Genomic DNA, 13,924 nt, shown 5'->3' with positions numbered 1-13,924 from the left:
TCCCCTTTCCCTTCTTTCCCTTCCAAGATGGCCGAAGCCGATTCCCCTTTCCACGATTCGGCGTCTCCCTGGACCACCACCTCTTTGTGCCGCCGCTGCGTCCTCAACCTGCCCCCGAGGTGGCGAGGGGGAGGGTCCGAGGCAGCCACAAAGGCTTCGGGGCTCCGTGTGGGGTGGGTCTCTGCCCGGCTGGCCCTCCCCGAGACCCGGAGCTCCCGGCTCTGCCCCACGGCCCCCCTCGGCCTGGGGAGGGGTCGCTCTCTGTATTTTTTCGGGGGACCCCCGGGCGTCGTGGACGTGCAAAGACCTGAGGCCCGGAGGAAGGGGACATGCTTTTTTGTGGCTGCGGGGCCGGGGGAGGGCGCTCTTTCCTGCCCGGGCCCGGTGCTCTCGGGCACCTCCCCCAGCCGGTCCCTTTCCCCCCAATCCCTGGACTGGGCGCCCCGCCCCCGCCCAACCCCCTAAGCTGGGCCCCGCGGAAAGTTTGGCTCCAGGGAGGACGCGAGCGGCCCCCCGGCCACTGGGGTCTCTGGTCCTCTGACCCAGCTCCGGGGGCAGCCGGGGCGGAGCGGGTAGAATGGAAATGCGGGGAAGGTTGATCGCGGCCTTTCCTATCGCCAGCGGAGGCGGGAGGGGTTTGACCGACTGCCCCTTCCTTCCCCAGGTCCTCCTGCTGCTAGCTCGGGGGGAGGGGGGGGCTGGGCGAGTAGACACCCCTGTCCTTCCTGTCTTCGCGTTGGGCCCAGGCATGCCTCCCCCCTCCCCCAGGCCCCCATCTGCCCAGAATCGCTCCGGATGGCTGGAAGGGGCCGGGGTGGTGAATGTGCCTGTAAATATTGTGGAAGTGCCCCTGGTCTTTGTCTCTCAAGAGTTACCCCTTAATCCCCCACCCCTCACCCCTGTTGCCTCAGTCTCTCCAGGGCTTCCTGTAGGGGGGAGGGGAGGGGGCGTCCCTTGGTCGCCTCCCACTTCATTCTGATGCCTCCCTCTCTGGGCCTCTTGCAGTTTGCATCTGTTCCTGAAACTCTTTCTCGCCTTCCTCCCCCTTCCACTCTGTTCCAAGGTGTTAGCACTTGGAAAAGAAGCATAAAGCCGGCTCTGTTGCAGTGTTTTGGTGGTGAGGTTTTCCCAGGGGTTCCCTCATTTGGAGTTGGGGGTTGCGTTCGTTCTTAGAGCGGTCTTTGGAATGAGGCAGGGAACAGACCTGGGGCTTAGCATCCAGACACTGTGTAGCTGGGTGGGGTTCAAGTTGAAGTCCTGGGGTGGGGGTGCAGGAAGGGGGCTCTCTGCTGCCCTGGCCTTGCCGGAGAGATCTTGGTGGATGGAGCTGTTGCCATGGGAATGGAGACAATCTGAACAGGAAGAGGTTATATCTTCGTGCAGGTCAGATGCCCACCCCACTCTTCCAGGCTCTGGCCCAGAGTGGAGGTGAGGAGCCGCACTGTCTTTGTTGCCAGGAGACCTGTGTTATAATTTACACTGGGTGGGCCAGGGATGCACAAAAGGCTAGTGTGTGTTTGCAGCTCTGGTTACGGCCGGGGATGGATGTCAGACTGTGTGCTCCTGGCTGGGGGTGGAGGTGGCTATATGCATCTGGCAGATGTGGGCCGGGCTCTGGTCTGGCCCTGTGTGATGGGGTGTGTCTGTGTGTGTGTCTGGCCAAGTATCTGTCTGGCTGTGTGTGTGTGTGTGTGTGTGTGTGTGTATGTGCGCGCGCGCACGTGCTGTGTCTCTGGCCTTGTGTGTAGTGAGTGTGAGGGAGATGGAGGAGGTGTGTCTGGCTCTGTGTGTATATTTTGGGTTTTTGTCTTTGTTTGATCTTCGGAAGCTAGGAGGTGGGGAAGGGAGGCAGGACAGAGTGAGCCCAGCACCAGGAGGCTAGAAGGCTTTTTTTAGTGCTCTTGTTGGGGAGCAGATCCTCATCCAGGAAGATTGAGGGGTTAACCGTGCTCCCAGGTGGACTGCCCATGTTCCTCCCACATCCATGGGGCTTACACAATTGCACCTACACTGTTGGGAGAGGAAAGGACCCCTAGATCCTGGGGTCTGAGTCTTGACAGTGCACTCTGGCTCGCTGTGCTTCTGTACAGGCTCAGTTTCCCCATCTGCACCATGGAAGGGGGATGAGGGTCTGCTCCCTCTTGGTACTTCAAGGTGAGAATGTGTGCTGATTGTCGTCTTTGGCCAGACTGTGACCCCTCCTAGGAGGCTCACCGAGTGGTCTGCCTTCCAGGGAACGTGGCGTCCTACATCCCCCTTCCTGGATGGAGGAAGGCCAGGCTCATTGGCCGAGGTGCCAGTGTGTAAGGAGCACCGGACTGGGAGCCAGTCTAGTCCTAGGACTGCCACTGTGTTGCTGTGTAACCGTTAGGCAAGCCACTGCTTTCTGAGTTTCTCCATCTGTAAAATGAAATGATGGACAAGATTTTTTCTAAGACTCCTTCTCCCTCTGCGATTCTAGACGTCTGGATGTGTGACCTTGAGTGACTTTTCCCAAGACCTGGGGGTTTTCTAGTGAGGGATTCGGGCTACTTTCATTTGGAGGAAAAGCAGAGCAAAGAACGCTGCACCTGTGCATCCAGAGGAGCAGAGGGGCCTCTGGGTTGTCAGAGATCGGCTGTTTCTGCAGGGGAGCGTGAAGGAAACTGATGGCAAGAGAGGCCTAAATCTTGGGGGAGCTTCCGGAAAGAGCTTGGTTAAAACAAAGAGATGCAGGGTGGTCTTTATTCGCAGGGGACTTTGAGGACGAGGAAAGACAAATGCCAGGCTTGAGAGGGAAGGAGGAGTGGGAATTGGGTGCCGGTCAATCTCCTTTCCTGCCTCTGTAGCCGAGACCAGGGGCTCCAGGGGCTCCCAGGCCAGAAGCATGGGCCGCCCAGCGGTTGCGCCCTTGTGAAGTCAGTGGTTTGGGGACAGGAGACACTGAGGGACTTGGCCCCCGGTTGGGGGAAGGCAGTGGAGGTGGGTGATGGTACTCAGGCCCACTGTGGGGATATGGTTGGGGCTGACCTGGCAGAGCCCCCAGAACTCCACACAGGCCACTTCCCTTTTCTGCTTCTTGGATTTGTCTCTCCTTCTCTGTTCCCCTTGGGCTATTCCCATCTCCCAGCCTTTCTTTTTTTTAAAAATATATTTCAGAGAGGAAGGGAGAGGGAGATAGAAACATCAATGATGAGAGAGAATCACTGATCGGCTGCCTCCTGCACGCCCCGCACTGGGGATCGAGCCCGCAACCCGGGCATGTGCCCTTGACCGGAATCGAACCTGGGACCCTTCAGTCTGCAGGCCGATGCTCTATCCACCAAGCCAAACCGGCCAGGGCTCCCCGCCTCTTTCTTAAAGTGATGATGCTGACGGTCCAGCCACCTATCACCCCACTTCCTTCTGCTTCTCACAACACACCAGCCAGTTGCAGCTGGGGAGGAATTGGGTGTCAGTTGTAGGGCCCTGAGGCTTCCTGGTGGGGGGGATGAGATGGGGAGGAGGTCCTTGGGGGAACAGGTAACCATGGCAATCAGGTGAGGAACCAATCATGGCTTCTCCCCAGCCCCAGAGGTAACAATCTGAGAGTCTGGGGATGGGGTGGGTGGTGCAAGGAGAGTCACAGGGGAGCTCATTTCTTAAACGGGAGATACGGGAACATTTCATTCCTCTGTAGGCGCCACAGCTCTTTCCTTCACCTGCACATCTAGAAGGACCTGAGGGATACTCAGTCTGAAGGCTCACAAATGCTCATGGAAGGGAGAGGGTGAGGGTTAAGGCCATGTGCCCAGGAGCTCCTGTGTGTTGAGCCCATAGTCTGCTTGGCAGCAACTAGATGGGAATTCTTAACAGTAAGTGTCTGAAAACACAAGTGTGTGAATGAGGCGGCCGGGCAGTGTGAAGCGCTACGTGTTTGTGTGCATGTACGTGTGTGTGTGAGAGAAGGAGAAGGGGGTGTGACATTCACTGATGGCAACCTGGCCCCCCCGGCATTATCAGAGCCCCAAACGCTCAGTTTCTGGCTGTGCACGCACACGGGTGCATTTGGACACAGACACAGACACGTAGTCATACAAAGTACCTTCGGAGGCCCAGACAGCACGTATGCATCTGAAATTACACACACCCAGTGAGACGGCCACTCCGAGTTTGTTCTTTCTCTGGATGGTTGTAATAATATTTGGGCATCTTGCCAGGAACGAAGTTACCATGGAAACGACCAAACAGTGGAGTCACCCGGCCAAACCTGCTGCATTAATTTGTGAAAGGGGGGAACCCGTGCAGGGGAAGGGCAGGAAGCGTCCCGCCCTGTGTATGGCCAGAGCCGCCTTCGCTGGCCGGGCCTGCGGGCCTCAGCCGCTGCCTCCCTGCTGGCTGCCTCCCTGCTGGCTGGCTCTCTGGGCTGGCTCGCTTGCTTGTTCTGCTCTGTCTGCCCTGCGAGTTGGTGTTTCTCCCATGTGTGGCCTTTGTGTCTCTCCATCTCTTTCGGTCTCTGGCCAGCCTCTGTGGGCTGTTTGGGTCCTGGCCAAACTCACCCTGGGGTCTCTATAGAAACTGCTGATCCCGGCTGTGAATTTCTGGTCCTAGAAAACCCAATGCGGTGTCTTTAGAAATGTTTCTGGAAAGGAGAGAAGGGTGTGTGTTGTGAAGGAGCAGTCCGGACTTGGCCACCCTCTCAAGCCCCACCCCTTGGGCTTTCACTCTGGGAAAGAGGAAGAAGGGAGGGGCCACCCCTTCTCTGTGCAGCTTTGATGTTTTTATGTCAAGAAGAACATCAGCCAAGCCAGAGCGGGGCTTTGCCTGACCTCCCGGGACCCTGCCAGAGCCTGGCTGGGTGCTCAGGCGGGCTGGGGACAGGAACTCTGTGCCCAGGCGTGGCAGGCATCTCCGAGCCTGTGGCAGGTGGCAGAGGAGGTGTCACCAGGTGGGAGGTGGTGGGTGGCGGTGCCCACGTGGGGACATCACTGTGTGTGCATGGGGCGGGGGTCCTGGATGTGTGTGCTTGTGGGCACAGGTGGAGCCGCGTGTTCCTCAGTGTTTCCTGCATGAGCGTCAGGCCTGGAACCGGCGTGGTCAGTAGACTTCCAGGTTGCTGCTCTGGGGCTGGGGCTGGATGCAGAGCCAGAGGACAAGTGATGGGGGCCCCCTTCAAACTTCCAGCTGCCTGGAGGAGGAGCAGACGGGATGGAAGGAGGGTAGGATGGAGTAGAAAGACCAAGTCAGGGGCCTTGCGTCTGGAGGGGGTGAAAGGGGCAGGGGCAATTTATTCTTTCTCTTCTTTTATTTTCTGGAGGTCTAGCTTATTTGAGTTTCCTCCTAGCTCCTAGCACTCACTTGAGTGAATATGAATTGGGATTACGGGGATATTTTAAAAGTCTGTTCTCTTCCATTTTCCTGCCTCCCCCTGTCCTTTGGAAAGTTGGGTAGTACTTCCTGTGGTCTAACCTCAGTCTTTCCTGCTGCTCCTGAGGTGGAGCTGATCTTGTTGCTCGAGGTGGGGTGACCCTCCAGAGCCGCCGGCACCCAGTAAACACCCAGAGGGGGCCCAAAGAACCAGACGCTGACGTGCACCCAATCCAAGGCCGAGAGGAAGGGCCTTGGCCTCGGAGAGGATGTTGGATCTCTGGGTTGCTAATTCCACTTTTACTTCCCAGGGTGACGCTCCCCAGCCCTCCAGCCCCCTCCCCGGCATCATGCATCGGACCACACGGATCAAAATCACGGAGCTGAACCCTCACCTCATGTGCGCCCTCTGCGGGGGGTACTTCATCGATGCCACTACCATCGTGGAGTGCTTGCATTCCTGTGAGCTGGGTGGAGGGGCTGCCTCTCAGGATGGGCAGCTTCTGCCTAGGTTGGGGGGGGAGGGAGGGAGGGGGCACTGCCCAGGGAAGGCGGAGCACAGACCCTGTCCTGAAGAGTGAACATGTCTCTGACTGGTGGGGCGGGGGGTCCCCAGGTCACAGGGAGGCTGCCTGGGAGGGGAGGCTGGAGGTTGTGACCCAGAGTTCTTCCAGGGACTTTCATCTGAAATCTCTGTGGCTGAAATGTCACCCCCTGAAGACGCAGGTGCCCCCTGGTGTGCCCTGTGGCCTCGGGGGTAAAGGTCATGGGCCCCGGGAGATGTGTAGCCGGCTGGCTGCTGTTTTGTACTCCATGAGGGGAGCTTGGGACTTGGGGCTCACCATATACACGACACAGGACACTGGCCTCATCCACACACATAGACACATAAGATTGTCCTCCGCCAAGGACGGGTACAGGGCGTCTGCCCTCTCTGAGAACACCACCACGTTGGCCCTCTGAACGGGCCTGAACTGCTGGACAAGGTGGAGAAGGGAGACCTGGACCTGAAGGAGGGGCTGGGGGCTGGGCCTGGTTACCAAGGGGGCTCTGACTCCTCCCTCTCTCCGTATCCCCCAAGTCTGCAAAACCTGCATCGTGCGCTACCTGGAGACCAACAAGTACTGCCCCATGTGTGACGTGCAGGTCCATAAAACCCGGCCGCTGCTGAGCATCAGGTGGGCCTGGCACTGCCCCTCCAGCCCCCGCGGGCCTCCGGGTCTGCTCCCCTCTGTCTCTCCCTCCTTGTTCCTGTAGCCCAGGTGGCGGGTGCTGGGTGGGGGCGGGGGGAGCCCTGGGCCTGTTCCCTCCCTCTGGGTTATCCAGCTGAGAAGTAGTGGAGGGTAGAGACCAGGCTCTGAATCTAAGGAAGGGAGGTGCGAAGTGGGACCCCTGGCTGGGGAGATCGGGGTAAGAGGGTTGTTGATAGGGTCCTGTATGTTTTTTTCCAGAGCTGACAAGACCCTCCAAGACATAGTCTACAAATTGGTCCCTGGGCTTTTTAAAGGTATCCACACACCCTCCCTCCTCCTGCCCCCGCCCCCCCCTTTCCCAGCCTGTTGCCCCCTCCTCACCCTGTTTCCTTCCCTCCTTCAGATGAGATGAAACGGCGGCGGGATTTCTATGCCGCGTACCCCCTGACGGAAGGTGAGTTCATGTGTGTGCTCCCAGGCCTGGGACCGTGTGAGTGTAAGGCTCTGCCCAGGCCTGAGGGCCGGGTGCACTGGGCGGTCCATCCTTCCTGCACGACCACGCCATCTCCCTGGCTCAGAGGGTGGCTGGGCTCACCCCACTGGGCTCTGAGATCCTGGGCCCTTGGTGGGGCTCCTCTCCCCCACCCTAGGCAGCCCCCCGGTTTTCTCCTTCTGCAGTCCCCAACGGCTCCAACGAGGACCGTGGTGAGGTGCTGGAGCAGGAGAAGGGGGCTCTGAGCGATGATGAGATTGTCAGCCTCTCGATCGAGTTCTACGAAACCGTCAGGCAAGTCTGTCCTATGCCTGGTCCTTTTGGGGTCCTAGGCTGGGTCGCCCCCTTCTCCCAGCCAGCCCCGCTCCCCTGGAAGGGAGGGCCTTCTGGATGTGTGTCCTGGGGAATCCTGCCTGAACCAGGGTCTCCCTAGCTTCGTTCTACCTCCTCCCCCAGGGACCGGGAGGAGAAGAAGGGCCCCTTGGAGAATGGAGACGGGGACAAGGAGAAGGTGAGCGCTGGGGCCTGCCCGGGAGTGGGGTGTGGGCTGGGGGAGAGTGCCTGGGTGGCCCATAGCCCTTGGGTGCCTCTCCCCTGGCAGACAGGGGTGCGCTTCCTGCGATGTCCAGCAGCCATGACCGTCATGCATCTCGCCAAGTTTCTCCGCAACAAGATGGATGTGCCCAGCAAGTACAAGGTGAGTCCCTGGGCCCTTTGAAGACAGTGAGTGTCTGTGGGCGGGTGTGTCTGACAGTCTGTGTATCCCAGCCATTGTTCAGGGCAGGCTGGGTGTCACCAAGGGCCTACCTGGTTGTGTAATTGAGCCCAAGTAGACAGGTAATTGAAACCAAGATTAGGGTGGGGCAGTCTGCATCTGTTGAAACCAGTGTGCAGACTACATGGGAACCAGGTGGTGTGTGTGTGTGTGTGTGTGTGTGTGTGTGTGCGCGCGCACACGCGTGCGGGGCCAGCTGGCTGAAGGAAGGCCAGTCTGAAATGCCAGCAGAACTCCAGGGCATTGCTTCTTAACTTGAATGTGCCGGTGAGCCGTTAGACTAGAGGTCTTGTTAAAATGCAGATTGATTCAGTAGATTCTGCATCTCCAGCAAGCTCCCAGGTGCTGCCAATGCCACTGGTCTACAGAGCACACGTTGAGTTTCCAGGGTGTAGGACAGTGGATCCCAAACTTTATGTCAGATTCACGTGGGGAGCTTTAAAACTCAACTCCTATCTTAACAGCTAAACAGAAGCTCTAGGTCAGTGGTTCTCAACCTTGGCTGCACGTTAGAATCACCTGGGAATCTTTTTAAAATCCTGATTTCTGGGCCTCATCCTCCGGAAATTCTGTTTCTTTGTTCTGGGATGAGGCCACAACATTAGTAACAAAGAAACAGGATTTCCGGAGGATGAGGCCCAGAAATCAGGATTTTAAAAAAGATTCCCAGGTGATTCTAACGTGCAGCCAAGGTTGAGAACCACGGCTCTGGATCGAAGCATGGGCGTTTTTTAAAGCTCCCTGGGTGAGGGCCCGGGCTCCACCAGACCCGTCTCACCTGGGCCTTTTCTTTGCCCGTGGTGTTCGCCCTCCTCCAGGTGGAGGTTCTTTACGAGGACGAGCCGCTGAAGGAATACTACACCCTCATGGACATCGCCTACATCTACCCCTGGCGGCGGGTGAGCAGGGCTGGGAGGGGACCCCTGCAGGTCGGGCACTGGTCTGTGCCCACAGGGACCGCATGAGCCACCCTGCTCTAACCACAGACAGACAGCATCTCTCGTCCCACGAGCTGGCCATGTCCGGGGGAGCCCGCCTCGGGCTCTCCCTCACGGAGCTCCCACACTCGGGAGAAAAGGATCTTTGGGCAGATGACATGCCCAGTTTGGGGTCGGGAAAGAGGGGCTGGTGGCTGTGGAGGAGTAAATGTTGCTTTCTGCTCGGCCTCCTCTCTTCTCTGCAGTCTCTGGTCTCACACGTTCTCTCTGGGTCTGGTGCCCGGCTCTCCGGCCTGGCTCTCTCAGTCTTGAGGTCTTGCTTTCCCTCGGTCCCCCTACTCTGCTGGGTCTTTCTCTCTAGGGCTTGAGCTTTTCCTTTCTTCCTCGTTGGGCATGAGGGGGTGAAGGTGGGTGGCTGCCTGGCTAGCCTCTCTCCCCCCACTCTCCCTGCAGAACGGCCCTCTCCCCCTCAAGTACCGGGTCCAGCCAGCCTGCAAGCGGCTCACCTTGCCTACAGCACCCACCCCCTCCGAGGGCACCAACACCAGTGGGGCGTCAGAGTGTGAGTCAGTCAGCGACAAGGCTCCCAGCCCTGCCACCCTGCCGGCCACCTCCTCCTCCCTGCCCAGCCCAGCCACCCCCTCCCATGGCTCTCCCAGCTCCCATGGGCCCCCAGCCACCCATCCTACCTCCCCCACTCCCCCTTCAGCAGCCAGTGGGGTCAGCACAGCTACCAACGGGGCGCCTCGAACTGCCTGCAGACACCATCCTCCACCAGCAGGGGGCGCAAGATGACTGTCAATGGAGCTCCTGTGCCCCCCTTAACTTGAGGAAAGGGACCTTTCCCTCCTTTTCAGCCATGCCTCTCCGCCCCTCCACTTTTTCTGGGCTCCTATTTCCACCTCTTCTACTTTCCCCAGCTCCTCCCACCTTAGGGGTGGGGGGTGGGTTTTATAAATAAATCTCTCTCTATATATATATGTACATAGGAAAAACCAAATATACATACTTATTTTCTATGGACCAACCAGATTAATTTAAATGCCACAGGAAACAAACTTTATGTGTGTGTGTGTGTGTAGGGGATGGGTGTTAATTCTGAAGGAGTCTTGTGTAATTTGCTCTACTCTATTTTTGGGGGTACCTGAAAGTGGACTGGAGGGGCCGCTTGAGGCTCAGTAAAGCTTTGCCCCATCCTGCTTCTGTTTCCCAAGGCAGATGGGGTGTTGCAGGGCCCACCAGCCCCCAAAGCTTTAGGCACAACGCTTAACTGGCTGTGGATGGGTCCCCCCTCTCTCTCTCTCCATCTTGGCTGCTGTCGTGCCCCGACCCAACCAGCCCCCCACCCCCTCATGTTGAATGTCCAGAGACTTGCTAAGACAGTGCCTTTTACAAATGCAGTTTATCCCCTGGTTTTGGGGAGCGAGTGGGTGGTGGAGATGGTATCTCCCTGACCTCCTCCTCATGCAGTGGAAACTTTGTACAAAGCGTAGCTAGTTCTGCCCTTTGTTTTTTTCCCTGTGTGTGTGGCCTTTGCACCGTTTTCCTTGTGGAAGAGAAGATTCGGGCCATGGGAGGCCTCCGCCCTTGACATCCCACTGTGGCTCTAGCATTGTGAACCACTTCCCCCCGGGGTCCCCCTACCCCCACCCAGGCACCCACACCAGCCAGCCTGGTGGTGAAGTCTCACTTGGGGAGCTGGAGTGGAGAGGTGGAGTGGGGTTAACCTCAGACAAGCACAGACCCCAGATTTTGCTAAAGGCAAACAGCCCTCCAGTCCTCTCCCCACCCCCAGCTGAGGCCCAGTCAGGAAAGAGCCCCGGGGGCATCTGAAAGCACAAGACAGACACGTGTAAGCTCTGTCCTCAACTCCATCCTGAGAGGTCAGTGACCACCCCTGAGGGGCAGGCCCCGGGAGCTCCCTGCCTCCCTGTTTTCTTCCAATGTACATAGGTCAGATCGGGGAGGAGGCAAGACTCTGTCACAACCTAGGTGTCTGGGTTGGGTCCCCCCAGTGGGTTTGTCTGTGTTTGCACCTGGTCCGTTGTCTGAGGTGCTATGACTGTACCCTCCTCCTACCCTGGGACATTTGCATCTCCTGGCTTTGTAATAAATGCTGCATATTCTCCAGAGCCTCTAGTTCTTTGGGGCAGAGGGGACAGGGAGAGGATGGGGTGGGTCCCCTGGCCTCTTCGTACCTCTCGCCTCTAGGCTCAGCCTGCTTTGGGAGACCCCATATGGAATAAACCAGAATGGCCTCTCTCCTGTGGCCGGTCTGGTGCCCCCAGACCAGGGTTAGGAGCCAGAGCCGGGGGTATGCCCCGTGCCCCCCCAGTGACCACAAGAATACCATTCTGGATGGGCAGGCTTGTTTAATGCCACCTTCTCCACCAGCAGGTGCTAATCCAGGGACCTGCTCCTGGCTGCCCCAGGTTAGAGACTTCAGGCTATGGGAGTAAGTCCTTTATAAGCCAGCTGGGTACTGGGGTCCCTGGATGATCACTTTTTGGCTCGGCACGCCCTTTCCTTCCCCACAAAGGGGGTGCCTGTCAGAGAGGCCTGGGGCTGATGAGCAGCCGCCCCTCAGAGTGGGGAGCCCACTTCTGCCTTCTGCACCCTCTCGCTCCTGTGGGTGCCATCGCAGTATGGGGGCTTCTGAGTGGCCTTGCAGGTACATAGGGCCACCACTCGGGTCTCCTGGACTTTGAACTTGAGTGGGGAGAGGCCAGTGCGTTGGAAGAAGTGGGAGCCGTCACAGAAGGGCTGGTGAGGGAAAGCGAGAAGTTAAGAGAGCTGGCCCCACCTGTGGGGTGGGCAGGTCTGGGAGGAGCAGGGCACAGTGGTTAGGGCTCCCGCTCCCGAGTGACACTAGTTTACCTCTCATTTGTAGTGTGAGGATAAGAGTTGAGTTGTCCTAAGGAAATCATAATCATTTATTATGCACTTTGCGTACAGTAAGTGTTCAGTAAGTTTGAGTCATTACAGCATTAGTCTCCAGGGCACAAGGACAGAATTTCCAAGGTGAAATGGGCCTTAGGTTTTACACCAATAGTTTGGTTGTTTTTTTTTAATGGCCCAGTCTCCACTGCCTCATGAAATTCGTTTCTTTCCCCATCCTGGTGAAAACGGGGTTGGAGAGAGCCTGCATGCATCACAGGGCTTTAAGGCAGACTGGGGTATCAATATTTTGGCTCCAGGAAACAATTGGGCGTATTATAGGGAGTGAGTGTACCAGGGAGGAAGGGGGTGTCCTGTAGTGAACTGGCTGCCTGGTGCCAGCATATACTCCCCGTCCATCCCTGCAGGGGCTCGAGCAGAACCGGGTAACGGAAACCAACCGAGGCCCATGGAGGTGCTGCGACTTGCTGTCAGTGGGCCCTCTTGACTTTGGGGTCAGGGTGGGGTCGGAGGAAGCCAGCCACTCTCCAGCTGAAGTTCCCTTAGCCCGGCTCCACCCTTATGAGGACCTGCTCCCAATCGAATCAGTGGCAGAGCAGGGCTGCTGACACCAGGCCACACTGATGGAGAAACACAGTTCAGAGCTCAGCACAGGAAGGAAAGGGGCCCTGGAGGCTGAGAATATGGAGCAGGTTCCCGCCGGATGAAAGGCTCCTGGGGCAGAAGGGAGAGGCAGCCAGGCTGCGGCCCGCGGGCAGCCAGGAAAGTCAGATAAACAGAAAGGAAGGGTTTTCAGAAGACTGGGGGGCAGCGAAACTGGGCAGTCTTCCCAACGATGGGGTCCCAGGCAACGATGGGGTCCCAGGCGGGGAACCTTTGGCCCAGATGCTTCTTAGGAGCAAGGAGAGAGGAAGAGAGAGACAGGCAAGCCCCTCTGCTTAGAAACAGAGCCTGCATGAGCCTCTGAGAAGGGAGCACCAGAAGCAAAGTCCAGAACCCTGGGGGGGTGCGGGGCTAGAAGAGGTCAATGTGTGTGTGTGTGGGGGGGGGCATGCAATACTTTCAACAATAAAGATTTTTAAAACCTAAAATAAAAATAAATAGATTTAAAACCACAGAAACCAGAACCCTGGGTTCCCCCCGCCTGGCTGTGTGACAGTTTCTGTATCTCCGGACTCAAAGGGTTGATACAGACAGAGCTCAAGGCGATGGGTGCGCCAGCCTGAGTATTTTTTTTCTTGAGAGGGAGCTCTCAGACACACCCTGCTTTCCCAGCCAGGGGTGTCGGATGTCAATGGGAGGGGGTAGGGTCTCTCACCTGCTTCTTGCTGCGGCCACACACACACCACCTGTAGGTTTTCCCTGCCACTAGCTCCACCTTGATGGGTGTTTTCAGGGCCACCACAGACTTGGCTGGGGCTTTGGGGAACCATTTGGCCTGTGGCAGGGAAGATGAGGGGCTTGGGGTCAGCCCAGGTCCTGGAAGCACTTTGGTCCTATGGCGGCCGGTGTCTCACTGGCCTGGCTTGTGGCAGGCTTCCTCGGATGACACCCAGCAAGGACATTCCTGCCTCCCGCCCCCCGCCTACCCCCCCAAGATACACTAAGTACCCTGAGCTCCAGATAGGCATGCAGGTTTGGAGACCAGCTGCTTTCTCTCAGAACCCTGGCTCCACCTGGTGCTGGGAGGGGAGGGCGGGGATCCTGCCAGCCTAAGCCGGCCAACGGCACCTGGGGCTGGGTTTATCAGGCATCGCTGGCTCCCTGCCCTGCGCCCTCTGGTCCAGCCTGCCTCCCCTGAGTCATCAGGAGGTGGCTACCGGCAAGGCAACCGCAGGCTGGAGTCTAGAAAGAAGGGCTGACCCTTCCCGGTTCCCTTCGCTGGTCTCTACCTGGGGGGCCTGGGGAGCTTGGGCAGAAAGAAGGGGAAACGGGGGGTGCTTACCAGCCAGGAGGAGATGTCACGCCTCTGGTTCAGCTTCTGCAAGGCACGCAGTCATCACAGTACCGTGATTTGGAAACAGAAAAATAAAGTCAGTGGAAAGCGGAGGGCGTCCAGAGGGGAGTCAGCTGGGAAGGGAGAGATGACCGCTTCTGGGTGGAGGAGAAATGCGAGGGTAAGAGAATGGGGTCACAGACAGGAAGGAGAGCCGCTGGGGAGGCGCTGGCCCGCGGCAGGCGCTCGGGAGGCTGCACGACGCGGGGACTTCGGGGGCCGCGCAGCGACGGGCAGGCGGCGGGGCTTGGGGGGGGCACGGGCACGGAGCGGGGGGCGGCGGCGGCGGGGCGGGGGATGCTCACC

At 58.2% G+C, this 13,924-nt stretch overlaps 2 protein-coding genes across 5 annotated transcripts in view; one reads left to right on the top strand and one right to left on the bottom strand.

Moving 5' to 3' along the window:
- Positions 1 to 5,636: 5,636 nt before the first annotated feature.
- Positions 5,637 to 10,854, top strand: PCGF2 (polycomb group ring finger 2). Of its 2 annotated transcripts, XM_023764337.1 has the most exons (10): positions 5,637 to 5,787; positions 6,407 to 6,503; positions 6,777 to 6,832; positions 6,922 to 6,972; positions 7,197 to 7,305; positions 7,468 to 7,522; positions 7,613 to 7,708; positions 8,605 to 8,685; positions 9,178 to 9,286; positions 9,434 to 10,854. In XM_023764337.1, exons 1-10 carry the CDS (start codon positions 5,676 to 5,678, stop codon positions 9,517 to 9,519), a joined length of 852 nt encoding a protein of 283 aa, XP_023620105.1. In that variant the 5' UTR covers positions 5,637 to 5,675; the 3' UTR covers positions 9,520 to 10,854. The 2 variants fall into 2 exon arrangements, with proteins under 2 accessions (XP_023620105.1, XP_014321684.2); XM_014466198.2 differs by having other exon boundaries at positions 9,178 to 10,854.
- Positions 10,855 to 11,076: 222 nt separating this feature from the next.
- The window catches only part of CISD3 (CDGSH iron sulfur domain 3), a 9,937-nt gene continuing 7,089 nt past the window's right edge, over positions 11,077 to 13,924 (bottom strand). Inside the window, exons 3-6 of one of the 3 annotated variants that reach the window (XM_014466203.2) lie at positions 13,568 to 13,603; positions 12,941 to 13,060; positions 11,602 to 11,638; positions 11,321 to 11,487 (exon numbers count right to left, since the gene is read on the bottom strand). In XM_014466203.2, coding sequence (XP_014321689.1) covers positions 11,477 to 11,487; positions 11,602 to 11,638; positions 12,941 to 13,060; positions 13,568 to 13,603 — 204 coding nt within the window. In that variant the 3' untranslated portion in view covers positions 11,321 to 11,476. Of the gene's footprint in view, positions 11,488 to 11,601; positions 11,639 to 12,940; positions 13,061 to 13,567; positions 13,604 to 13,924 lie in introns of all 3 variants that reach the window. The other 2 variants (XM_006100834.3, XM_014466201.2) reach the window with 2 other exon arrangements.

The sequence above is a fragment of the Myotis lucifugus genome, unplaced genomic scaffold (assembly GCF_000147115.1).
Source record: "Myotis lucifugus unplaced genomic scaffold, Myoluc2.0 scaffold_329, whole genome shotgun sequence".
NCBI lineage: Eukaryota > Metazoa > Chordata > Mammalia > Chiroptera > Vespertilionidae > Myotis > Myotis lucifugus.
Note: the sequence above shows the minus strand (reverse complement) of the source record. Positions and strands in the feature narration are given on the sequence as shown.